This window comes from Zingiber officinale, chromosome 1B (genome assembly GCF_018446385.1).
Source record: "Zingiber officinale cultivar Zhangliang chromosome 1B, Zo_v1.1, whole genome shotgun sequence".
Classification (NCBI taxonomy): domain Eukaryota; kingdom Viridiplantae; phylum Streptophyta; class Magnoliopsida; order Zingiberales; family Zingiberaceae; genus Zingiber; species Zingiber officinale.
In genome coordinates, this window is record NC_055986.1 from 155445228 (window position 1) to 155471701 (window position 26474).

Below are 26474 nucleotides of genomic sequence, written 5' to 3' on the forward strand. Positions count from 1 at the left end.
ACTTATCTTTTTTTTTCCCTAACTTGAACTTGGGTTAATACACATCAAAAAGGGGGAGATTGTTGGACCCCGTGATTGTTTTGATGTGATCAACCAAGTTAATTAGGTTAGGCCTTGTTTGTTATTTGATCCCTGTGTCTAAGTGTGCAGGAGCTTAGGAGCGCAGGAAGTCGAGCGGAAGATACAGTTAGTGAAAAGCACAGCACGGGAAGGGAGCCGACGGGCTTGGTGCATCCGAAGGACGATAGAGCTACGGAAGAGGACACCGATGGACGAGAAGAACGTGCACGGCGTTCGAGGGGTGAGAAGTCGGGTCGGAAGCCTGCTCGAGGAGAAGGCCGGAAATTGAGTTCGGGTGAGCCCTATTTTGGTTGGCCGCAATCACCCAAGCAATCGGAACATTGGAAGAAGAGAGCATGTCAAAAGGAGCTGGAAAAACTAACTGGAGGCGCCTTCAACGAATTGCTGAAGGTGCCTACGCTGACTGCAGGCTTGGAAGCGCCTTCATTGCCTTGAAGGCGCCCTCAACCAGTCCAGGGCGCCTTCAAGGCCATTGGAGGTGCCTTCGACCTGGACAAAGTGGTCGTTTGCAATCAAATAGAGTTTTATCCGGTCAAACCCCTTGGAGGCGCCGTCAACCTCGTTGGAGGCACCCTCAACACTCGAGATAAGATTTCCAAGAGTTATATAAAGGCCCCTGGAGCTAGGAAATTATTCATTCAACTCTATATTAAGTTCCTAGCAACTTCTGAGCGTTCTTAGTGTATAAAAAAGACTTCTCTGCCTACAGTGAAGGAGACATTCTAGTAGAGCTGTTCGACTGTCTTGGATTAACAACCCCCTGGGTTATAACCAAGTTAAATTTCCCGTCTCTCTTTTATTACTGCTATTTTATCTTTTATTGGTGCTATTATTTATTTGAGTTGAAAAGTCTTGAGGAGGGTATTCTTTATTTGTAGACAATTCACCCCTTTCCTCTTGCCGGCCCCGTTGCACCAACAAGTTTATCATAGGTCCATCTCACCCGATTCTAAGTTGTCAATCAGGGAACCTTATATGTTGTTGTGAGATGGTTAATTTTATCTTTTGATTTAGATTATGTCTAAGGATTAATTTACATTTGTGTTAGACTTAGGTTTTTCAATTAGTCAATTAAATACACATTTCAAGGATTGACTCCCAAGCTGTGGCGAGGCACTAGACCTTCTTGGATATGAGATCATCCACCACTTTTAGACAGAGCCTTTCAAAGAAATTATATATTTACTTTTTCTTTTGAAACTCCTAAGACTAACCAGTCAAGTGTAAACAACACCTGAGTCCTTAATCTAACATAATCTAAGCATTTATATAAAAATAGAAAAAGCAATCATCAAGCAATTTTAAAAACAGTCTTTCTATTGGCTCCCCTTGGATCATAGACTCGATATGGTCTATCATGGTAATAGACTTGATCCTTGGGGACCCAATATTGACCTAGTCCAACTTGATTAACCAAGTTAGACTTAGGTACCCATGCTTGGATTGTCTTTCTATTTGGTCTGTTAACAACTGATAGATATAAACGGTATTTCCTTTTTGTCCTAAATCCTAGTCCAAATTGATTGTATATGACTTTTTATTTTCCAAGAATCAAATCAAGATTCTTGGAACCCAGTGTAAATCGTTCCAATGTGAACTTCAAATTCTTGACTTGAGTTTTCAGGCTGGAATTCTCTTCCTCAAGCTTTTGGACTTGAGTTGAGGTTTCAGCCTGAATAGGGTCAGTCAAGGATTTGGAGTTAGTCATTTCTTTAAGGGTTGTTACCTCCTTTAGAAGTGATTTGATCCGAATGTTAGATTTAGCTAGTTTATGCATAAGATAATTGACTAGATTATGCAACCGAGAAATACTTACATCGGAGTTAGGCCCTTCAAAAATGGATACAGATCCGTGGCTTCTCTCTGATTCTACTTCTGATTCATTCTCGCTTTCGGATTCGTTGGTTTGGTCTTGGGCCGTCAGTGCAAGGAAGCTTGTCTGTTCGAGATCTTCATCGGACTCTTCTGATGAAGACTCGTCCCAGGTTGCCTTCAGAGCTTTCTTCTGTCTTTGCTTCTTTGCATCCTTTTGATTCAGATAGTTGGCTTTGATATGTCTCTTTTGGTTGCAGCCGTAGTAGGTTACTTCGAACTTCACCTTTGAACTTGGTTGAACCTCCTTGGATTGGATCACCTTCTTGATGTTCTTCTTGTTGAAGCCCTTCTTCTTTTTGTAGAGCTTTCTTACCAAATTGACAAGTTCGGCCATGATTTCATTGTCATCATCGTCTGAGTCCGGTTCTTCTTCTGACTCCGATTTGGTTCTGCATCTTGCTTTTAGTTCGCGCACTCTGCTTGTACTTGCAATCAAAGATATACCCTTCTTGGACGATTGAGCGTTAATTTGTTCATGTAATTCAAATTCAGCAAATAATTCATCAAGTTTAATTAAAGATAAATCTTTGGATACCTTGTAAGCATCTACCATGGATGCCCACAAGGTATTCCTTGGAAAGGCATTTACGGCGTACCTTAGGACGTCGCGGTTCTCCACTTTCTGTCCAATTGCGTGAAGTCCGTTGAGCATATCTTGTATACGGGCATGCAATTGGCTTGTCGTTTCACCCTCCTGCAACTTTATATTAAATAATTTGTTAAAAATGAGATCCCTCTTACTTACCTTCGTGTCTGATGTACCCTCGTGTAGCTCGATCAGTTTTTGCCACAACTCTTTTGTACTTGAGAAGGGGCCGACTCGATTCAGCTCCTCCTTTGTAAGGCCGCATTGAAGGATACACGTTGCTTTTGCGTTGACTTCTACCTTCTTTATTATGCTAGGTTCCCAGTTTTCGCATGATATGGGTTTTCTTGCGCCGTCAAGTGGGAGCGAGATGCCGGTATTAATGATCATTCATACCTCAAACTGAGTTTGGAGGTAGGGCTCCATCGGCCATTCCAGTAGCCGAAGTCTTCTCCGGTGAAGAGCGGTGGACGGGCGGTGCTATAACCTTTTTGAAGAGCCATAAAAACTTGTGCACACGAAAAAACAAAACTTGTTCCAAGACTTAGTCTTGGATTAGTAGTGCGAGATAAATAAAGAATAAACACGCGAACTCAAGTGGTGTTGCACCAACTTCGAGAAAAAAAAATCAATTATGAAAAAGAAATAGATCAGAAGGCGGCAATAATACTGATTCTAATCAACTCCGAAAAACTGAAAATCACCACGAAAAAATTACTTGAATGGTGGTTGCACCAAATCAAAGCGACCCTGCTCTGATACCAATTGTTGGATCGAAATGCGCTAGAGGGGGGTGAATAGCGCTCGTGGCTTTCACTTTCGTTTCGGAAAACTATCGAGTAAATGCAGCAAAAATTAAAAGAAAGCAGCGCAAGAAAGATACAGCAAGTACGCAGGTTAGTTTTACTTGGTTCGGAGCCTAGGGCGACTCCTACTCCAAGGCTCACGCTCGCTGAGCGTTAACTTTGGGCAATTCACTATCAGTTCAGAAATCTTATAAAAGAATATTAAAATTTAGAATGCTATAAAGAAATTATACCGACTATAAAGGAATCGTAAAATAGAAGCTTCAGGTCGTCGGAATGTAGTTACGGCTTTGCTAGATCGTCTCGTTAGTAGTGCGCTGAAGAAGGTTTGCCAAAACTGTGATATCTCAAACTGCTGGTCGAGACAGGCTTATATAAGCCATTGAGGGCGCCTTCAATGCCCTTGAGGGCACCTCTATCCCCGGTGGATTCGCAGCGTGGATAAGTTTTGACTCCTTCGTAGCCTATCCACTTGAGGGCGCCTTCAAGGTCGTCCGAGGTGAGACATTAGATCTATTTTTTCGAATTTATTTTTCGAGTTTGTGTTTTCTTTGTTTTTCGAATTTGTGATTTGATTGTTCTTTTTGGTTAACCTAGAGTTATTTAAGGAAATTGAATATTAGTTTTCCTTAAAAGGCTTTGTCTAGGCGGTGGTGGTTGCTCCCATATCCAAGAAGGTCATGTGCCTCGCCATGCAGTCCTGGAAGCTAATTTTGGAAATTAATATTTAATGGAATTAATAACATAGGTGGATTTGGATCAATAGTGTTAAGTTCCGCTTACGATCCAAATCTAAACCATTAAGAACAGATAAGTTAAATTTAGAATCAATGATGTTAAGTTCCGTCTGCGATTCCTAATTTAACTTCTAAAGAACACAATATTATTTAAGGAAAGGTTCGATACTTGTACAAAATTTTTGTACAGTGGAACCGGTACGATTTTCCTAGGACTAACCAACACCCGGTTCATTAAGGTTTGTTAGGAGATGAAGTCATCTTCTATACTTCATGCAATAATCCTTTAGGGAATCTTTTCTGTACCCCAGATGTACCCATTTTATCGTTTATGACTTGTATTTATAATGGGGACACATCATTATAACTAGGGGTGTAAACGAATCGCATCGAGCCGAATATGCTAAAGCTCGAGCTCGATTCGAAGCTCGAAAAATTTAAAATGTTTGGTTCGAGTTCGGTTCGAATTCGGCTCGAAATATTCGAACATGTTCGTGAACTATTCGAATTATTACTCAAAAATAGGTTCGAAAGGCTCGAAATTTATTTATTTAATATATATTTAACTTATATTAATAAATATTAAGGCTCGGGAGCGGCTCCCGAGCGGCTCGAACAATATAATTTGGGCTCGAGTTCGGCTCGAAAAAAAGTTCGAACATGTTCGAGTTCTGCTCGAATTCGATAAATTCGAATACGAATCGAATATTTTTCGAGTCGGCTCGATTCGTTTGCAGCCCTAATTATAACTGAAGAAGCTTTTAGAAGATATTTCCCGCCAAATATTCTGTTAAGCATGTTTTGGTCGGTTGTTCAAGTCGGCCGCATATACTGTTAATATTATCTCTTATTGAATATGTATCGACCAGTTATTCAAGTCGGCTGTATATACTGTTAAAACTACCTCCTGTTGAATATCTCGATCGGTCATTCAAGCTGGTCGTATATTTGGAATACCCTCTGTTGAATATGTCTTCGCCAATCATTTAAGCCGACCATATATACTATTTAAGAACACCTCCTATTAAATATGTCTCGGTTGGTCGTTCAAGCCGGTCGTATACTAGGAACACCTTCTGTTGAACCTATCTTCATACTCAGGCGGGCTTTTCCTGACCGAGCATATATAAGCACGTGGGCTCTCGCTGGCCTACGGTCAACCGGTAATATGCTGAGAGTTATATATAAGGCTAAATGTCTTTATGATCGAGCGGGTTTTGCTCGGCCAAGCATATATGAGCATGTGGGTGCTCACTCAGCCTGCAGTCGGCCGATAATATGCTAAGAATCTTATATAAGGCTAAATACCTTTATGCTCGGGCGGGTTTTGCCCGACCGAGCATATATGAGCACGTGGGTGCTCGTTCGGCTTGCAGTCGGCTGATAATATGCTGACAATCTTATATAAGGCTAAATGTCTTTATACTCGGGCGGGCTTTGCCTGGCCAAGCATATATGAGCACGTGGGTGCACACTCGTCCTGCGATCGACCGATAATATATTGAGAATTATACATAAGGTCAAATGCCTTTATGTTCGGGTGGGCTTTGCCCGACCGAGCATATATGAGCGCGTGGGCGCTCGCTTGACCTTTATTCAATCGGCTATATACTTTTTCTATCTCTCTTGACTAAAACCCCTCCTTTACTCGCTAGGTCGATCTATCATAACTCGTATCACTAGCCTCCCCTTCAAGTCTAGTCGAAGGAGGTATAACCGACTGACTAGACCTAAGTCTATTTTTGCCCTTCTGCTATTTACTATAGTGATCCCGTGACACCCTCTACAGTGATCCCGTGACACCCCCAATACATATCTTGCCCCCAAGTTAAATAGAGGTGTGATAATAACTTCTACAATATCAATCTTTATTCTTTCTCGCTTCACTCTCCTCTAAGGATATTATTGAAAGCTATGGCTTCAGATCTTCCCCTCTGGGATCAACTATTATCCGAAAAGGAAAAGTCTTTGGCTGAGGCTATGCAAGCATTAGATTTGCATCATTCGCATCAAAGAGAGCTAAAGATACATCTGCTAGCAGCTCAGTCTTAAGTTCGGTCGGAAGTGGCTTTGAAAGACAAAGCTTATTTGGATTTAAAGCAAAAGACTGAGGAGTTGAATGATTTGAAAGTCTAACATGCTTCAGAAATAACTGTTTTAACCAGAGAGGTTCGTGTAGATGGTTTGCTGATATCACAACAACAACAAGGTAGTTTTGGTATAGGAACTTAGAATGAGTTCATGTCTTCACTGCACTGATGATCTATACATCAGTAACATCTTCAGCATGCTTAGAAGGTTTCTTAATCAAGAACCGAATCATATTTAGTGTAATCAGATAAAAGAACATCTTCACCCATTGAACTTCTTTGATATTTTTCCATGATTAATTGGAACACTTATAATCAGGATAAAGGGGGGTGTTTACGTGATGAGTCTGTTACATTTCAACATTTTTTGTGGTCATCTCAACAAAAATGAATCTATTTTAAGATTGTTGGATAATCTTATTGTTGGAAATTACTCAGGATAATTTGAATTTAAAATTCTAGAATCAAAATCAGTTCTATTTATTAGATGGCTTGAGCTAATAATCTCAAGTTGCCAACGGAGTTGATTTAGCCGAACTTTCAGTGGTCCGAGCCGAGTGGGAAACAGAGTGCCAAGTCCAAGTAGAGATGTTACCTAACTACTGATTAGCTACTTGCTCGAGTCTCCAAGTGCTAAGTTGGTTGAATGCTGAGCAGGCCACAGAGTACCCAAACGGGTTATCGATTCATTGAGTCGTCGAGTACCTGAGTGGGTTGCCATTTTGTTGTGTTACCCGATAACCAGACTCGTTTGCCTACCAAGTTGGTCAACTAGAAGAGTTAAGTCGGCCGAGTACTCTAGAGGGTAAGTTGAATGCTTCCGAGAGTACGTTGAGTGCTCCCGAGTGAATGTCGAGTGTTGCCAAGTTGGGACACAAATTGCTCGAGCAGGTTGCCAAGTTGGGAAAGGAAGATGCCAAGTACTCATGAAGTAATCCCGAGTCTGAGAGGATTTTTAAGTGCTCAGAAATAGAAATGTTGAGGCATGTATTCAAATGCAATTTCCTTAAAACAGATTCGTCCAACCTTCGATGGTGCTTTGAGGTTACGTTGGTTGTTTGTTTCCTAGGATATAATAACAAATCATGATCACCACGAAGCACTGGTAGCTGTGGCATGGATCGAAACACTGATCGTAATCATCCGTTTCATCTAAGAGGTTACGAATATGTCATTAACATTCGTTAATGCATCTGTTACGTTGGTTGTTTCACTTGGGTAAATTTTGTCTCAACTGATTCAGCATTCGACACACAGGTTGTGCTCATACATGAGTTAACTTCCCCCTTCAAGCCCACACGTGAGAGAGAACCTCTATTCATGCATTTGTTTACAACTACAATATTTGTAATACAATCTAAACCAAACATAATGCTTTAGAACTTCTAATGTGAGACTAAAATTTCATATACAATAGAGTCTTCTCCATCCACCTCTTTATTTCCATTTACATTTGCAACAAAACCATGGTAAAGAAACTTACTTTCCGACCAAGCTTCGAAAATAGTGATGATAAGAAACTTGATCAACTTTGTCCAATCCCAACAATGACTATAGAACAAGGACTCCAATATATCATAACACCAAGTTAATGTTGGATCGAAAGCATTAGAAGGGGAGGGGGTGTGAATAGCGCTGTGAATTTTTCACACTTTTCGTGTAAAACTATTTGAGTTAAAGTGTAATGAAAGATAAGAAAGAAAGCAGAAGAAAAGAAAGCAGAAGAAAAGAAAGAGACACACATGAACACAAGTATTTTTATTTGATTCGAAACATGTGGCAACTCCTACTCCAAGACCCGCACATGTGAGTACTTTCGTTGGACAATCACTAATCATTCAAGAAATTATAAATACAATTTGAATTTAAGTATAAGTAATTGAAATGTAAAACAATACCAACGACTTAGAAGAAAAGATCTTGAGTGTAGTCGTCGTCGGAGCAACGTTCGAACGTCGTAGAATTGTTTTTTAAGCAGTACGCAAGAGAGAAACTTTTTTGAATTGATGTATTGAAGGTGTTGGTTGAACCCTCCTTTTATAGCCCCATTCGAGCGTCTAGACGAGTCTTTGGGTGCCCTCACAGTGCTGATGTGACGTGTTCTTATTGAAACTCTATCTAGTGAATTTTATCCATCTTTGGGCGCCTGGACCTGCTCGGGCACCTGGACTCTGATGTAGGCCGGTGAATCAACGTGCCCCACCTCAACCCCAGGTCGCCCACTTGGTTCCATCTCGAGTGCCTGGACGTCCGGGCGTCTGGACCTAGTCAGGGCGCCTAGATACTCATTTTCCAACCAAGCCTTCTGCAACACAAAGTTAGTCCGACAAATAATAATATGTAAACCATATTAATATTTGACAGTCTCTGGAGAGTTTCGCTGAAACTTTAGGTTGGACCGACGCCTACTGTTCTCTCTACGGGAAGCGCATCCTCACCTACTATTCTCAGGAGAGTTTATCTTTTGCCAAACCGATCATCCAGACCATTTAAACTTTTGCTCAGCATCCAAGACTTCGAGACTTTCACCTAATGTCCTCAACAACTCTAGGATTTCCCGCATAGTGTCCGTGACCCCAGGACTTTCACCTAATATTCTCGACCCTAAGATTTTGCCTAACGCCGTCGACCTCCCAAGACTTTGCCCAGTCTCACAGACCAGGACTTCATTGCTCAGTCACAACTAAGACTTTTCACCTACCTAGTGTCCACTAGGACTTCTTTATCTAGTCTTAACTAGGACTTTCATCTTATCTAAAATTATTTAGAACTTTCTTGCACACTCAAGTAGATTTGCATTGTTAGATCACAATATATCTTAACTTTGAACATTTACTAAATATCAAAATACAAGTTTAATTAGTTAGTACTTCCAATACCAACAGTTAACTGTCAAGTAAAACTTACCTAAGGTTCATACTTGGACTCCTTTGAACTCGATGAAGTTTGTTATAAAGCAAGTACAACCACTTCCCTTAAAGAAAATGATAAGAAAATCCATACAACCTTCCAAAAATTGTAAAGAAGGATGCGTTGCGGCCAAAAGATGTCAACCCAGCATCATCCTAGAGCAATCCAAGACTTGTAACCTAATCAACTAGTAATGGTTTCCATTTATGCACTTAATTGCAACACAGGTACACACTGATACCTCAAGATTTGCTATTAGTCGGGTACTTATGCAAGAGGGACACCCCCATGACCTTCGAAAGCCAAAAAGTTAAACAACATTAAGAGGCACTACATGGTACAAGATGAGGAAATGACTATTGTCATACATTGCCTTTGAACATGGGGCCGTTACTCGCTGACTTCACACTTCTTCATCCTAACAACAACATTGCCACAAGCTATTTTCAAACTCAAAAGAAGTTCAACCCCAAGCAAGTTCAAGCCTGGCCACATTAATGTGTTGAATGATTTGAAAAGTGGAAGAGAAGTGTTTTTTATTTTCAATTTTTGAAAATAACTAAGAAAAAAAAAAGCACAAGAAGAAAAAGGGAGGCTGGGCACACAATGACCACTATATTTTATAAAGAACTTACTTACACATCCATTATTTATATGCAAGATAATCATACATATGCGTCTTCAAATTCAAATTAAGACTGGACCATAAAAACCATGTCACCTAATAAAAAAAAATCAACAAATAAAATCCACAAAAAGAATATCAAAGCAAATTAAACTTTATTTTCTTCACTTTTAAGCTCTAGGAGAATTTTACACAAAGAAAATAAGACATCTGACTTATGGAATCTGCGATCAACCACATTATTTAACTGCAAGATCCATCACAAATATATAGATAAAAACATTGATGCCATCTGAAGACCTCTTTAGTACTGACATTAACTTAATCTGACACCAATTGAGAACTCAATGGTCTGCCTCAACTTGCGAATCTGAAGGTTGAAGGAAATAGTAGATGTGAGCTCAATTCTCTAGTGAGATTAAGGAATGACACGATGAATGAATAATAATATAGAGAGAGAATAATCCAACGGAAATTAGCAACATTTTAATTATAAAAATTATTAGTATTAACCAGCATATATACTTGATCCTATACCAATTAGTAGTGTCTATTGAATACAAGAAGTAATAATGAAGCTATTATCAATATTCATATCCAAGTTAACGTCAAGTGCATTAGACATAAAAGTATAATGTACAAGCACTTCAATAAAATGAGATATCCAATCTAGTGTCAAATGTAGGGAAAAAAAACTAAAGCATAATAGTATTATTACACTAACTAATTAATTTTATCCAACTTGAGACATTTTATTTCTTATACAATCATGCTTACCATTTTCTAACAATAATAAATTATTAGACAACAATGGATTTCTTCACAAAAAAGAGACTAATTAATTCAATGTTTTTTGGGTTTTGATGGTGCGCTATGGAAAAGTATTATGAAATATTTTATTTTATATGCAGGGAGTCACAAGCTGGCGAACATGATTACACGGGATGGTAAAGCAATATAAAAGTCAAGTACTAAGAGCATATGGATAATCCTTAGAAAACTAATAAAATTTTATATTTATATTAATTCTCATAAACTCTATATTTTTAGCATGAAACGGTGCTCAGCTTGTAAACTCAAATAATGCATCATATGTTACTCCCTCACCATTATCCATTAGTGAACTGTTACTCTCAGTGATTGATCTCGATCATGAGTTTTGATATTTCAGCAAAAGGATTAAAGTTATGTTTGAAAGCATTGCGATACATCGAAATTAAACTAAAGTATGTATCATTGGATCTAGTTATCATCATCTATAAGGCTACATCAAAATTGAAATTGAAACAATGACATTTTGAATGCTGACCTGAGTCCAAACCTTGAGCCATTGTTCCTTATTGCCGAATCAATTCCTGCAATGCAGCTGAAGTCTTCTACAGGATTTGGGCAACAATCGGATCTTGGTCTCAATGGGGAAGAGTCCAAGGAAGAAGAAGAGTCACAAAATCATAACATCCCCGACTGATTTTGACTTTCCCCTTTTATACCAAAGGCTCATCTTGTAGGGACCATCCACCATAAAGCCCATAACTAGTTAACAACCCATTAGTGTTAACGAACCAAGTTATTGGATCTACACAGTGAATCCATATCCAATAGCACAAACCCCCTTCATGTATCAAACATTAGATCACTTAATTGGGGTTTAGTTCCTTAAGGATAATGGTTGTGTGTGTTGTTAATTCAAATATAAACCCACCAAATGGAGACTTAATCCTTCAATGTCTGCTTTTGTATCTGATATGTATATGATGTTATGCAGGGTTTGATGGAAATACACATAGAAACTTAGTATGACCAAGGTTGGAGATTTGCTCAATGGTTTGAGATTTATTAGAGATCGAAAAAATATGTTATGGAACATCTTGAGGGATCACAGGATCAATAGAATCGAGGTGCAACTCAATTGAAAGAGATAAAATGTAGGTAAAGAGTCAAGGATGATACATGGAGCAAGCCGAGGGCTTAGTGCATCAAAAGCATGAGTAACTTGATAGAAGATAACTCCTGGGTGAAGGCGAGCTACAAGGTAGACTCTTAAGTGAGTTGAGAAATTTGTAACCCGCAAGGGAGAGGTTTCTCAAATCAGGTGAAGACTTAACCATTATGATAGTGGTAGTCGACTATCTAATCGATTGAGGTAAGGTTTTATTTGATTAATGGTTGAGTCTATTGGAACCCCAAGGTGTTTTGATGTGATCAAATAAGTTAAGTTAGGTCCTGTTTGGTTTAACCCTTGTGTCTAAGTGTGCAGGAGCTTAGAGCACAGGAAGTCGAGCGAAAGACGCGGCTAGCGAGAAGGACGGCACGGGGAGAGAGCCGACGGGCTCGATGCGTCCGAGGGACGAGGTGCCACGGAAAAGTACACCGGTGGACGAGAAGAACGTACGCGACGTTCGAGGGACGAGAAACCGAGAGGAAGGCTGCTCGAGGAGAAGGTCGGAACTTGAGTTCGGGTGAGCCCTATTCCGGATGGTTGAGATCACCCAAACTAGCGGAGTCGGAGTGAAAGACCCGGACCGAGACGAGCTGAACCGGAGCAGAGGAACCGGACGGCAAAAGTCAACTCTGTTGACTTATGTGGTTCGGGCGCCTGGAGTCATTCCGGGCGCCCGGGACCTTATTTGAGTCCGAGCGCCCGGAACCCAAATTTTATCATCGATGATGTGGACGCTGACCGACGCGTTGGGGATAGAATTCTATCCCTCTCCAGGCGCCCGGAACCCTTCCAGGCGCCCCGAACAGTACTATAAGTATAACACTAATTTCAACAGTTAGACACAACAACTTGTAATCCATTTCTCTTTGTTATACTTTTCTTTGTGTGTTGTTAACGTTGTAAGAGGCTACTCCGCCCGAAGGAGATCTTCAGATAGTGTGCTTCATTCTCCTTGGATTAAAATTCTTCTGATTGCAAACCAAGTAACTCCTTTATGTCTATTTCCTTTTTATTAGTCTCTTTTTGTTTTAATTACAAGTGTTCTTATTTAGTTGAAAGTCGGAGAAAGGATTGATTTATTTTTTCAGGGCAATTCACCCCTCCCCTCTTGCCGGCCTCCAAAGGGACCAACAAGTGGTATCAGAGCAAGGACACTTCAGAAGGACTAACCGTCGACCGAAGCAAAGCAACCAATGGCTGGACTAAGCATCGTTCCACCAAAATTCGAGGGAAACTTCGCATACTGGAAACGTCGTATGGAGGTATTTCTGAAAACAAATTTTGAAATTCGTTTAATAATAAAATATGATTTTGTAGCTCAAACGAATCAAAATGGAGAGGAAAAAGAAGAAAGCCTTTGGACAAAGAAAGAACAAAACGATTCCATAGCAAACAACCGAGCGGAATATCACTTGCTGAGCATGCTGCCGCCTCAAGAAGTCAACCGCATCGGAAGCTACTCGTCGGCCAAAGAACTCTGGGAAAAATTCCTAGAACTCTGGGAAAAATTCCTAGAACTCTACGAAGGCACATCCGAAGCCAAGCTCGTAAGAAGAGATATACTTCGGAATAAATTGACGAATATTCGTTCGGAAAGAGGTGAGAAGGTAGTTGATCTACACGCGAAGGTAAAAAGAATTAATCACCGGACTCGAAAACCTTGGTGAAATGGTAATCAACTGGGACACAATACGCTACACACTCAATGCCTTTGCCAGGACTCCAGAATGGACATCAATAATCGACACCTACTACATTTCAAAAGACCTGGAGGTAAGTACCCTAGAGGAACCTTTTTCTACTCTTGAATTACATGAAACCAGATGTGCAGGAACATCAAAAGACTCAAGCCAAATTATGGCGCTAAATGCAACCAAGAAGGATGAACCCGAGTTAGAATCAGAAGAAGACCAAGAAGCTTATATGGTAAGGAATTTCAAAAAATTATTTAGATCTAATAAATTTAAAGAAATGAAAAATAAGAAAAATTCAAGAAATAGAAGAAGGGTTCGTTGTTACTAATGTCAAAAGGAAAGACACTTAAAAAGAGGATTGCCCAGAACTCAAGAAGGATAAAATCAAGATACCCAAGAAGCACAAGAATCTAAAAGCCACTTGGGACGACAGTTCATCATCTGAGTCCGAAATACAAGAATATGTTGGACTAGCACTGATGGCGAGCTATGGAGGGTAAAGTACATCAAAAGCCAACATCGATGAAGGGGGAGCGACTTCAGATGAATGCAGCGAAGCAGGGGGAGAGTCAGACTTCAAGTCTAATATGGTAAGTGAGGTATGCCTCTTACCTCCTGATCAACTTTATTTTGGAATTAAGTCTATGGCAAAATCTATGTACAAATTAAAAAGTAAAAATAATAAATTAAAAAATAAAAACTTAGAAATAAAAATAATTTTAGCAAAATCATGTCTAATAGAAGATTTTGATAAAATAAAATTTGAAAATGTTAAATTAAAAGAAGAAATAGAAAACTTAAAAAATGTTGTTTGTTCAAATATTTCTGCTTTTAACTATAGATGATTAAACTGGTACTATAGGCTTCACAAAAATCAAATCAGAAAAATATCAAAAGCTTATATACCTAGAAAATATCTGATTAACCCTGTAGGAAGGAACCTTTATTGGTTCTAAAAACTTGTTTAATTTAAAAGTAAAGTTAGACTTAGCACTTTCAGTGAAAAAATTAAACTTTTAAATTCTTTATGAGACTTTGTCTAGAAAGTGGTTGTTACTCCAATAACCAAGAAAGTCTAGTGTCTCGTCACTACCTGGAAGCCAAGTATTGAAATAAAAAGTTTAATTGACTAATTGAAAAAGCATTAAATTGAAATTACATAATGCTTTAAAGGGTTACTCAATTTGTTTTAGAAAATTCTTAAAAATATTTAGGTTTGCAAAACTTAGAAAAATTTTATTTTTTTAAAAACATAGAAAATTAAAATTTTCTTACTTAATTTTTTTTTTTACTTAGAAATTTTTCTGCCTAAAAATTTTCTCACTTAGAATTTTTTTTAAAACACTTAAAACTTTCGAATTTATTACAAAGGGGGGAAAAATTAAAAGTTGACCTTAGGCTTGTTAAGAAACCCCATTTTTTTTATGTGATTAAAGGGGGAGAAGGATGTTAAGTCTAGGGGGAGGTATAATCAATAATTTTCATTGAAAAATCTTATTTGCACTTATTTGCAAAATTATCTGTTTTTACATTATGTTTGTTTTGCCCTAACTTAACTTGGGTTACTCACATCAAAAAGGGGGAGATTGTTGGAACCCCAAGGTGTTTTGATGTGATCAAACAAGTTAAGTTAGGTCCTGTTTGGTTTAACCCTTGTGTCTAAGTGTGCAGGAGCTTAGGAGCACAGAAAGTCGAGCGGAAGATGCGGTTAGCGAGAAGGACGGCACGGGGAGAGAGCCGACGGGCTTGGTGCGTCCGGGGGATGAGGTGTCGTGGAAGAGTACACCGGTGGACGAGAAGAATGTACGCGACGTTTGAGGGACGAGAAACCGGGGAGAAAGGCTGCTCGAGGAGAAGACCGGAACTTGGGTTCGGGTGAGCCCTATTCCGGATGGCTGAGATCACCCAAGCTAGCGGAGTCGGAGTGAAAGACCCGGACCGAGATGAGCTGAACCGGAGCAGAGGAATCGGACTGCAAAAAGTCAACTCTATTGACTTATGTGGTCCGGGCACACGAAATCATTCCAGGCGCCCGGGACCTTATTTGAGTTCGGGCGCCTGGAATCAGAACCCTTCCGGGCGCCCAGAACCCAAATTTTATCATCGATGATGTGGACGTTGACCGACGCATTGGGGATAGAATTCTATCCCCCTCCAGGCGCCCGGAACCCTTCCAGGCGCCCCGAACAGTACTATAACTATAGCACTGATTTCAACAGTTAGACACAACAACTTGTAATCCATTTCTCTTTATTATACTTTTCTTTGTGTGTTGTTAACGCTGTAAGAGGCTACTCCGCCTGAAGGAGATCTTCAGATAGTGCGCTTCATTCTCCTTGGATTAGCAATCTTCTAATTGCAAACCAAGTAACTCCTTTGTGTTTATTTCCTTTTTATTAGTCTCTTTTTTTTTAATTACAAGTGTTCTTATTTAGTTGAAAGTCGGAGAAAGGGTTGATTTATTTTTTCAGGGCAATTCATCCCTCCCCTCTTGTCGACCTCCAAAGGGACCAACAGAGTCTACTACCTAGTCGATTCAAGGTGATCAGCCAATGAATACAAATATTTTTATTTGTGACTAAGTCAACAGGATAGTCAATTGGACTAGAGTAAGTAGACTAATAACATAAATCGATCAACTGATGATTTAGCCAAAAAGCTAAAGGTAGATATTGATCTTACAAATCTAAGTTGTAATTGTTGAATGACCTAAGAACTATAGGAAACATTCGACTAAGGTAGCCTTTGTAAAAGTGAAAATTGTAGAGATTAGATGGTGGATCCAGTGAACTGATCAATGACAATAGCAGAGTAAAAAATGAAGTTGAAGATGTTTGAAGGCTATAAAAGGAGCACAAGAATCGTTAGAGGCATGTGTTATTGCTTATCATTCTAATCTCTTGAACTCTGTGTACTAATAGTCTTAATCTTCTAGCTTCCAATTGTACTCATCTTATAAACAAGATTGTAAAAGGTTTCTCCACTTTTAGAAGAAGCATAAGAAGGAGAAAAAGTAGAATTTTGGGAGTAACTCATGGAAGAGCCACAGGTCGTGAGGGTTCCAATTCACGTTACATCTAAGCGTTAATGCTTTTTTCTTGTCTTATTTATTTTCCTCTACCTAAATTGATTGACTTTACTAAGCTATTGGCGAAACCATAAGTTTCATTTGTAGGATTAAATGCTATTCACCCCCTTTAGCCATCCGACCACTTAAATTATCATTTCTAACAATATAATTTGTTTTTAAACTCTATAGAATTTATGAAAACAAGCTTACTAAACATTGATTAAGTAATTTTTGTAGTTATTTTAGCCATAAATACTTGGGAACGCTAAAATGTATATCCCCTCACCATTAGCCATTATTTTTCACCATTACTAGCTTTACAATATATATTTTTAGTCCCTTGTAGAACAACTACAAACAATTCAAAAATTAGGAAAAACAGAAATAGAAGATATAAGCTCAAGGGGCGTACGGTTCTTAAGGAAGTGGACGATAAGCTTGTTAACATGATCAGGGAACTGCTCCTGAACAAAATGGCTTCCTTCAGGTATATAAACAGTTTCCAGTTTAGGGACGAAGCGCTTGGCCTTTCCACCCCTGACGTACTCCTCCATTCCTGGAAATTTCAAGACGTAGTCTTTTTCTCCCATGATCAGCAATGCAGGAACCTCAATTCTCGGATTCTCAACGCCTTTTATCCTGTCCAGCCTACAGTGATCGAAGTAACTCTGCTGATACATACTGAAGAAGGAGGGAGGGCACGAGCTTGTTTGGCCACTGACCTGTATGGCAAAGTGAGTGGAAATTGGAGCTGAGACTTCTCATAGAGAGCAGCATACACATTGAGATCTTCCTCAGTGAACCATGGCGGCAAGGGAGTGGACAAATCTGCAAGGTCCATGATCTCCTGCCCTTGCTCAGCTATCGGGATCTCGCTCCTGGAGAAGAGAATGTAGATGGTGCGGATGACTCGCTTGATATCGAAGCGACCGAAGTCAGCCTCCGCTCGACCTGGCTCCTGCAGTGGAACCAGAATGGTTAGCTGTGAATTAGAAAGTCCTGCTTCCACCAAGCCGATCGATCATGGAGGGCAGTTAATTACCCGCCATCGTTGGATGTAGAATCCTTCAGGAAGTGCGTTCCAAGAGAGGGCTCCAGCTGGAATGAAAGGCGCTCCCAGAGTGACAACGCCCAGCACACGATCCGGGCGGTGCAGAGCGAGATCATTCGCTAGCCTCACGCCGAAATCCTTCCCGACGACATACACCTTCGAATTCTCATTTCGTGGAGATGTTAATTGGCATGTAATTGTAGCGGCACGGATTCAGGCGAGAGTGAAGCAAGTAGGTACCTTGGGGATGGAGAGGAGGTCGAGGATGGCCACGAGATCGGTGACGATGTCTTCCCAGGTGGTGCTTTCTGGCTCCGGTGGTTGGTCGGAGAGGCCGTAGCCACGGTAATCGGGAGCGATGGCCTTGAAGCCGGCCTCGGCGACGGCGATCATTTGGTGCCTCCAGGAGTACCATATCTCGGGGAAGCCATGGAGGAAAAGCACAGCGCCCAAATCCCCTGCGACACCGAGGAAGGGAGAGTGGTTTAAGGTGGAAGAGAGAAGAAGAGATGCGGCGAGGGGATTCGATCGATCGACCGACCTACCTTTTCCTGTGTAAGCCGTGTGGAGGGAGAAGCCATTGGCATCCAAGTGAGAGTGCTCAATCTTGTCCATCTTCATAGAACGAACACAAAGAGAAGTACAATCACGGAAAGGCAAAGAATTAAAGAGATTTAGAATGCTCTTTTACTTTGATTTTTGTCCAAAATAAAATTCATGTAGAATTTTTTGGGAATGGAAAAGAGAAGAACAATCACGGAAGCGAGAAGTTCGACACTCTGTTGAGCAGGCGGTGATGAAAAAACAAAAAAAAACAATTAAAAATTTTAATATATATAATGAAATCGAGAGATTTGATAGGGTAGATGAAAGGATCTCAATAATAATAAATAAATAAATACGAAAAAACAGAGACCAAAGCATCCCCGTCTCTGATATTATATAAAGGCATAAAGCGGAGGTGGCAGTCATCGAGCAGAGGAATCAGGCGGCGACGGGTGTGTTAGGATTCTAATATCACGACAGAAAACACGAAATTGAAACCGAACAAATAAATAAAATCTGTTGATTTATTATTATAGTCTAATTTAAAAAATTGAACCTGACAGTAAATTAGAGAAAAATCCCTAATGATAATCATAATTTTACATGTAATCTCCATGTCTAAAAAATTTTGTTTCCACTCCCTACATACAAAGTATTACTTGTTTCAACTCCCTCAATTTTTAGCTACAACAAGTCCAAAATTGAGTACAAAAAGTCTGAAAACGAGTATAATTCTTCTTAAAGTCAGTACTTTATATTAAAAATCGAGTATATTATCTATCAAAATTATTCCTCTTATTTTTTAGGTATAAAAAGTCTAAAAATAAGTATAATTCCTGTTAAATTCAGCACTTTACACTATAATCCAGTACTCTATACTAGGATTGAGTATATTTTCTATTGAAATTAACCCATATTTTTTAGGTACAAAAAGTCAAAAATTGAATACAAAAAGTCCAAAAATGAATATAATTCTTCTTAAAATCAGTACTTTATATTAAAAATCGAGTATATTTTCTATTAAATTCAGCACATTAAACTAAAATCGAGTATATTTTGAGGTGAAAAAAGAATCGTACTCAATTTAATAGAAAATATACTAGATTCTAATTTAATATACTGAATTTAAGAGGATTTATACTGATTTTTGAACTTTTTGTACCTAAAAATATCATGGGCAATTAGGTAAATATATTTGATTGGGGAGTGAAAAGGAAGTTTTTCATGAATGGGGACTGCATATAAAGTTATGTTTATTAATGAGGAGTGCATGCAAATTTACCCATAATAATACTAACCAACATTATGTGATTATATGTCCCATTTAAATGATTTTTTTTAATAAATATGACATAAATAGGATTCCAACGGATATCCGAATAATAATTTAACACTCTTTTTTATTATTATTATTATTATTATTATTATACTTCTATTCTACCATAGTCGGGAACATAATTATAATCTAACCAATATAGATATTAATGAATTCCCTCCCATGGATATTTATAAATATAATATGAAAATAATTTAAAAGAACTTTATAAATTTCTAATAATGATAATAAAATAAAATTATGCAATAATTAATTTAAACTCAAGATCAACGGATCCAATTACTTAATTTGTTATAACCGAAATTATAAAACTTAACTCCCACTACAAACACCTACCTATTGATTTTTTTTTCCATCCTAAATCAAGTACATCCACCTAAACACTAGAACAATCCTAATGATAGAAATATAATAAAATAAAAGTTTACCTTGCAAATTATCTTTAATCGATGAAACAACATTGAAGTGAAGATCTAAAGTAAATAGAAAGGAGTGAATAGATCATTGTCCAACAAAAGGAAAATTCTCATTATCTTATGTGTTTCAATGCAAACTCAAACAAAATGTTAACTCCTTGTTTTTTTGAATATGTGATCAAGGGTGGATTCGATCCTGTCTCTACTGGTACTGTCTGAACCCAATCAGACAGTATTATTTGTACACTAAATATCTAATTTTAATATATATATATAGAGAGAGAGTGTGAGGGGATATATGATTGTGTCTAATTATATTCAGATAGTACGGTAGGATCGAATCATTCATACGTGAGTATGATAAAATAATAATAAAAATAAATATAAAAATCATCACTAATTACTTATGTGATTTAGACCTAGGGCCACTCAAGCTTAAAATTACAAAAAAAAAAAAAAAAAAACAAACAAAAAAAAACTCTTTATCAGAGAGGTAGAGAAAGAAAGCTAGTAAAAGTATTTTTTTTTTTTAATGTTGACATTGAGTATTCAATTAATTGTAAAATGATTGATTTGTCATGAAAATTTTTTATCAATTATGGTGGTAAAAGGTAAATACATTTGTCTCCAGTGCTCCCGTCAATTCGTCTTAAGGTCAACACGGAGAAAATAAATAACGGACGGATACTAACTTTTGGAATAATGACTAACATATAAGGGAGACATTAAATAAATTTTTATCAATTATGAACACATATTGAGAATTGCTCATGATCCATTTTAATTAGGTCAATCGTTTATTAAAAGAAATTTATTTTTTATTCATCGAAATTGGGACTCGATTCTTAAATATTCAAAAAATTGAAAAGGCATCTTGCCACTATAGTACTATTACCTTGGGGATAAGTAGTTTTTTTTAGTTGACATTAAATATCTAACTTATGCCGACTAATTATGAGATTGATTGACTTGGCTATATGAAAATTTTTCACTAACCGATAATATAAATTGGGAAGCGTTTGTAAAAAACGACTCATTAATGTAGTGTTCATAGGTTATTCATTAAGAAAAACTTATCTATCAATTTGTCGAGATTGAGATTCAATTTATAAATACTTGAAATTAGAAAGGCATCCTGCTACAATATATCTTCTTTAAAGAATATGAAGTCCTCGTTGCATTCGTAATGCAGACCGTGGACGTATAATATCTCTGACGTAATGGTCAGAGGTCGATTCTCAAGAATTGACAATTTAAGATTTATCATATCATGTGTCTATAACTAATATATCTATATTTATTTCTCTCTATCCTACCATACTAGGAGGGTCGGGCTGCTATTTTTTTTTCTTTAAAGAATATGAAAATAAAATATTAAAGATGTTACTAGAGTAAATTAAATGGGCAATTAGAACCAAATACCTACTATATATAGAGTTGTTTATTCGAGCCCCTTTTCTCCACCTATTCTAACACAATGTGATATCGTCCCATTAGCGATCTTTTCATGACGGTGCTATGTTATCAAGAGAGAGTTTAATAAAAATCTAAATTGATAAAAATATGGATGGAGTTTAAAGGTGATAAATTTTTTTATTGACTTTATACCCTCGATCATGATGGTCATTATCTAGTACATTTATCAACCGAGCCAATTTAGAGATACGATTATGCATCTCATTTGAAAGAAAATTTCTATAAATGTATTGTAATTAAAGATCAAATCATAAATATCTAAATAATAATTTAACATTCTTTCACTACACCATTACCTTAGGTCAAATAGAGGTTAAGATAGCTCACTTTGTAGTTCCTAATTAAGTCAAATCAACTCAATTTGAGTTTAGTGGAACTAAAATCTCGATTAGAACACCTTATTAGCTAACGACTAATATTAAGTGACTCAAGTCCATTTTAGCCAACTTGATTATTGCTAGTTGACTCAACTAGATAAGGTTACAAACCTATCCACCAACAATTGCATCTCATTTAGTTGATTGAATCCCTTCTGGTAGATTCAATTGGCAAATATAGTGAAATACTTCCTTTATGTGCTAGTCATTATTCCAAAAGTTATTAGTCGTCCGTGATTTATCTCTTCCATGTTGGCCTTGGGACAGATTGACGGGAGCACTGGAGGCGAGCGTATTCATCTTTTACTACAATTGACGAATATAGTATGCTTATCCGTCCAACAGACTTTTGATCAGCTCAACTGATATTACAATAATTCAAATAAAGATAAGACTTAATTATCTTGATGATAGAATTTTAGTTGACTAAACAGTCAACTCATATCCCAGTGAATTGAAATAAATTGTTGAATACGTGTGTCTATTATGAATGAAATTTTAATTCCATATTGGAAGCTTCAAAGTATGTTGATTAGTTTATATTGATTCACATGTATTAAGGATGTGAATAAATATATGGGGAGAAATTTTCGCTTACGTGTGTGTGCGCAAGGGGTGTAAATCTAGGATCCAAACTATACTAAATCATATTGACTCGCGTATAGAAATTCACTATGAACAACAACGTCGGGAGGAGAGGTCGATGTCAATGGCACCCGCTTAACTCTAGGCTATCGGGTGGTGGCTACGAATGTGAAAAAGAGAAAGGGATAAGATGGTGGCGGCTGCTCGATTCCTATTAACTTGGTTAGGGGCGGTTAGGTGGTGGAATTGGCTCGATTCCTATTAACTTGGTTAGGGGCGGTTAGGTGGTGGGATACAATTCACAGGAAAGGGAGAGTGCTGCCATGCATCCATTGATTAGTTAGGTTATATATATTATTCATAGCTGGACCAAATCGTAAGTATTTAAATAACAATTTGAATATTTTATCATCATGACACCATACTCCTAGGATAATATATATAACCTAGCTAATGTAATAAGTTACATTTATGTTTAATAATGATGATAATATTATTATTAATAGTGATATATATAAATAAATAAAATTAGATAATATTTTATTTTATTTTTATTATTTTAGAATTTTTATAAATAATTTTATTATAATTAAGTTTACTTAATTTATCTCAACTATATTTAAGAATTGGTTGATTTAATTTACTAAAGTTCTAATCAAACATAAAAGTTAAAAAAAAAATCATTCGTCATCTTCCTCCCCGCTTCATCTACTGTCGCTCCTGTTGTCGTTGTCCATTGATGTCGTCCGCCGCTTGCTGTTCGTCGCTTGCCATCCGTTGTTGCCACCTCCAACCGCTGCGCCTCTACGTGCCGTTGCCGCGTGTGCACGAAGCTTCAGTGATGATTTGCACGGTTGAAAGAACGTGTCGCTTGCTGTCGCTGCCTACTGCCACCTCCGACATCACTCCGCTATCGATCCTGCACCGCCCCGCTCGCGCTCGATGGCTTCAATCGTGATCCGATCGTGCTCCGATCGTGATCCGATCGTGCTCCGAGCGTTCTGAGAATAATTTTGAAAAAAAACTTGTTTAACCTACGGAATCGAGAAAAATCTTGGCAGCTCAAAATTGTTCAATTCTGGGTCGGATGTTGAGATTGATGACTGATCCCGTCCGGAGGCTGAGTCGGACGGAGGCTGGTCGAGGTGTCCCTATTGTTGACGGGAAGTCGCAGGTGATTCGGCTCCCACGGGTGGTTGACGCTGCTGCAGGACCCTGCGCACACTCAGACGATCTCCCCCCTTCACATTAGAGACCGAAACCCAGGGAAAAAGTCCCCGGATCAGGCCCTCCGACGCTCAAGTCAGGTCCTTTTTCCCTAGAAAAAAGCAGAGAGAAGAAGAAGAAAAAACAGTTGTGGAAGAAAGTGACGAGGGGGTGTGTGCGCGTACCTGCGTACGAGGGATCTCTTCCCCTTTTATGCCTTGTCCCTCGTAGAACCTGCCATCCTGTCAGAAAACGTTAGACGCTGGGCTTTGTCGTCTAGTCCCGGACACTTGTCGTATCGCCATTTGTCGTGGAAGCATCTTTCTATTTAGGGACCTCCGCCTTTGTGCATAGGTTTTGTTTTGTAGCGAGAGACAGCTGGCAGGCTGTTACTGGTTGTGAGGGCATCTTTTCGTTTCAGGAACCTCCGCCTTCGCTTGCACTATTGAAATGTAATGATTATTCTGGCAGGACCGCTAAAATTCTCCGCACCCGCACTACTTAGCTTCTCCGATCCATTGTGACCTGCCTCTGCGCTTTGTATTTCCTGGCCCTCCACCGTAAACCTGTAGATCGAGCTGACTCTGCTTAGCTCTGCTGACCCCGATTTGCTTCCTCCTGGCTCTGCCGATCCCCATTTTGCTTCCTCCTGGCTCTGCCGATCCCAATTTGCTTCCTCCTGGCTCTGCCGACCCCGATTTACTTCCTCCTGGCTCTGCCGATCCCCATTTTTCTTCCTCCTGGCTCTGCCGATCCCCATTTGCTTCCTCCTGGCTCTGCCGATCCCCATTTGCTTCCTCCTGGCTCTGCCGATCTCGATTTGCTTCCTCCTGGCTCTGTCAACCCCCCTTTTGCTTCCTCCTGGCTCTGCCCCATTTTTCTTCCTCCTGGCTCTGCCGATCCCCATTTGCTTCCTCCTGGCTCTATCGATCCCCATTTGCTTCCTCCTGGCTCTGCCGATCTCGATTTGCTTCCTCCTGGCTCTGCCGACCCCCCTTTTGCTTCCTCCTAGCTCTGCCGACCCCGATTTACTTCCTCCTGGCTCTGCCGATCCCAATTTGCTTCCTCCTGGCTCTGCCGATCCCCATTTGCTTCCTCCTGGCTCTCTCCTCATTCTCCTACATCTTTTCTCACGATCAACAAGTCTATCTGACCCTTGGCTACCCTCCATGCTGAACTCTGACTGCCCCCTCCACCTGATTCTCCGACCGCCAAGTCGCCATGATTATTGACTGCCACCTCCTCTTGACTTTTGACCGCCACCTGGCTTTTGACTCCTCTAATCCCTTCCTCTTTGGGCCCCTCCATTACCAACCGTATCACAAGCCTCCCCCTCAAGTCTAGTCGAAGGAGGACGACAGTCTGACTGACTAGACCTCCGCACATTTCTGTGACCTCGGCATATCCCTATGATCTCAGCGTATCTCTGGTTATTTACCTCAGCGTATCTCTATGACCTCAGCATATCTCTGCGTGCCCTGCCTCAGGCGTCGACTTTTGTGTCGCGTCGCTTGGGGCGCCGTGCCTCATTTATTGTGTCGCCAACCGCTTGGGGCGCCGCGCCCCCGCAGTTGCTATGACTTAGCTGCTACTCCTCTTTATAAGGAGCCTTAAGGTTGCTTCTCCATGCTATCCCTTCTTTTTTACGCTGTCTTGCCTGCGTTCCGCCAACCGCTTCCTCACACAATGCATTCTCCTCCCTCTTCTCAGGAAGTTGACCAACCACCCTCCCAAACGCTGGTAAACGAGCTCACCACGCTACTTGTCTCGAGAGAGCGCGAGCTAAATCGCGTGTCTCAGGATCGAGATCGCCAGGTAGCTGCTCTGCGTTCCACGGAAGACCAGTATCGCCTTGCAAAGTACTGCATGGATGTGGAGAAGATGAGGAAGGAGCAGTGCCAGGCTAGCCTGTAGCGTCAACTTGGCCTCCAGGAACAGTTGCGTCAAGAGCATGAAAAGGAGCTCTCCCTCCTCCGTGCGGGCCTCGAGGACAAGCAACGCACCATCACTCAGCAGCAAGCGATCATCAGATCTTTACGCGCGGAGCTGGCTCAAGCTGTGAACGCCCCTGACTCTCCCGACAGGTCTTCACGCGGGAGTGCTCGTTCCCCAGGGCCAATTCCTTCCACGAGTCAAAGCTGGCCTGAGGAATAGTTGTCTCAGTGTCTCCTTTGTCATACGACGTTCCTGCTTGTGGCCTTGGCTGTATCACCTTTTTGTTGGACTGTGCTACGACGTTTGTACATCTGTCTCCTTTCGACATGGTCTTTCCTGTTCAATTTTCATCTAGCAAGTATTTTTTAGGAACTGGTCCGTATGTAAGAGTCAAAAATTGCTTCATGCTTCCTTTTTATGTATGAATTTTGGATAATAAAACCGACATAGTGCTTAAGACTTAAAACTGTAATGAACGCGCGAAACCTGATGTCGTAGTTAATGCTGACTCCCTAGGAGTAGGGTAGATGACGTTCCGCATCCTTTGCCCTGCGTATTTGCTGCATATTTGAAATTGGCGCAAAGTAAAGTCAGATGTAGCTGACCTGATTATGGAAAACGCCCTGCTCAAGGTGAGACACATCTCTCAAAAAGGTAGTTAGGCATAGGCACCGAGCTCGCTTATGATTTTCGCAGAGGAGTTGCTTTCTGATCCCCGCATGGGGCCGACCTGAAAAGGTCGTTGGGCGTGAGGACAGAGCTCACTTTTGTTTCTCGCATGGGAGCCGACCTGAAAGGTCGTTGGGCGTGAGAGCAGAGCTCACTTATAACTCGCACTGAGGCGAGAGTCTGGGACTACCGACCTAAAAGGTCGTTGGGCGTGAGCGCGAGGCTCACTTATAATTCTCGCATGGGAGCCGACCTAAAAGGTCGTTGGGCGTGAGAGCAGAGCTCACTTATAACTCGCACTGAGGCGAGAGTCTGGGACTACCGACCTAAAAGGTCGTTGGGCGTGAGCGCGAGGCTCACTTATAATTCTCGCATGGGAGCCGACCTAAAAGGTCGTTGGGCGTGAGAGCAGAGCTCACTTATAACTCGCACTGAGGCGAGAGTCTGGGACTACCGACCTA

The 26474-nt window shown here is 39.8% G+C and overlaps 1 protein-coding gene across 2 annotated transcripts; it reads right to left on the reverse strand.

The window, feature by feature from the left end:
* Positions 1 to 9846: 9846 nt before the first annotated feature.
* On the reverse strand, positions 9847 to 18275 carry LOC121985726 (bifunctional epoxide hydrolase 2-like). Of its 2 annotated transcripts, XM_042539348.1 has the most exons (6): positions 18013 to 18272; positions 17708 to 17925; positions 17459 to 17623; positions 17139 to 17374; positions 16829 to 17064; positions 9847 to 10080 (listed from the first exon to the last, which is right to left on the reverse strand). In XM_042539348.1, the coding sequence occupies exons 1-6, from the start codon at positions 18086 to 18088 to the stop codon at positions 10055 to 10057; spliced, it is 957 nt and encodes a 318-aa protein (XP_042395282.1). In that variant the 5' UTR covers positions 18089 to 18272; the 3' UTR covers positions 9847 to 10054. The 2 variants fall into 2 exon arrangements, with proteins under 2 accessions (XP_042395282.1, XP_042395274.1); XM_042539340.1 differs by having other exon boundaries at positions 17708 to 18275.
* Positions 18276 to 26474: the final 8199 nt, after the last annotated feature.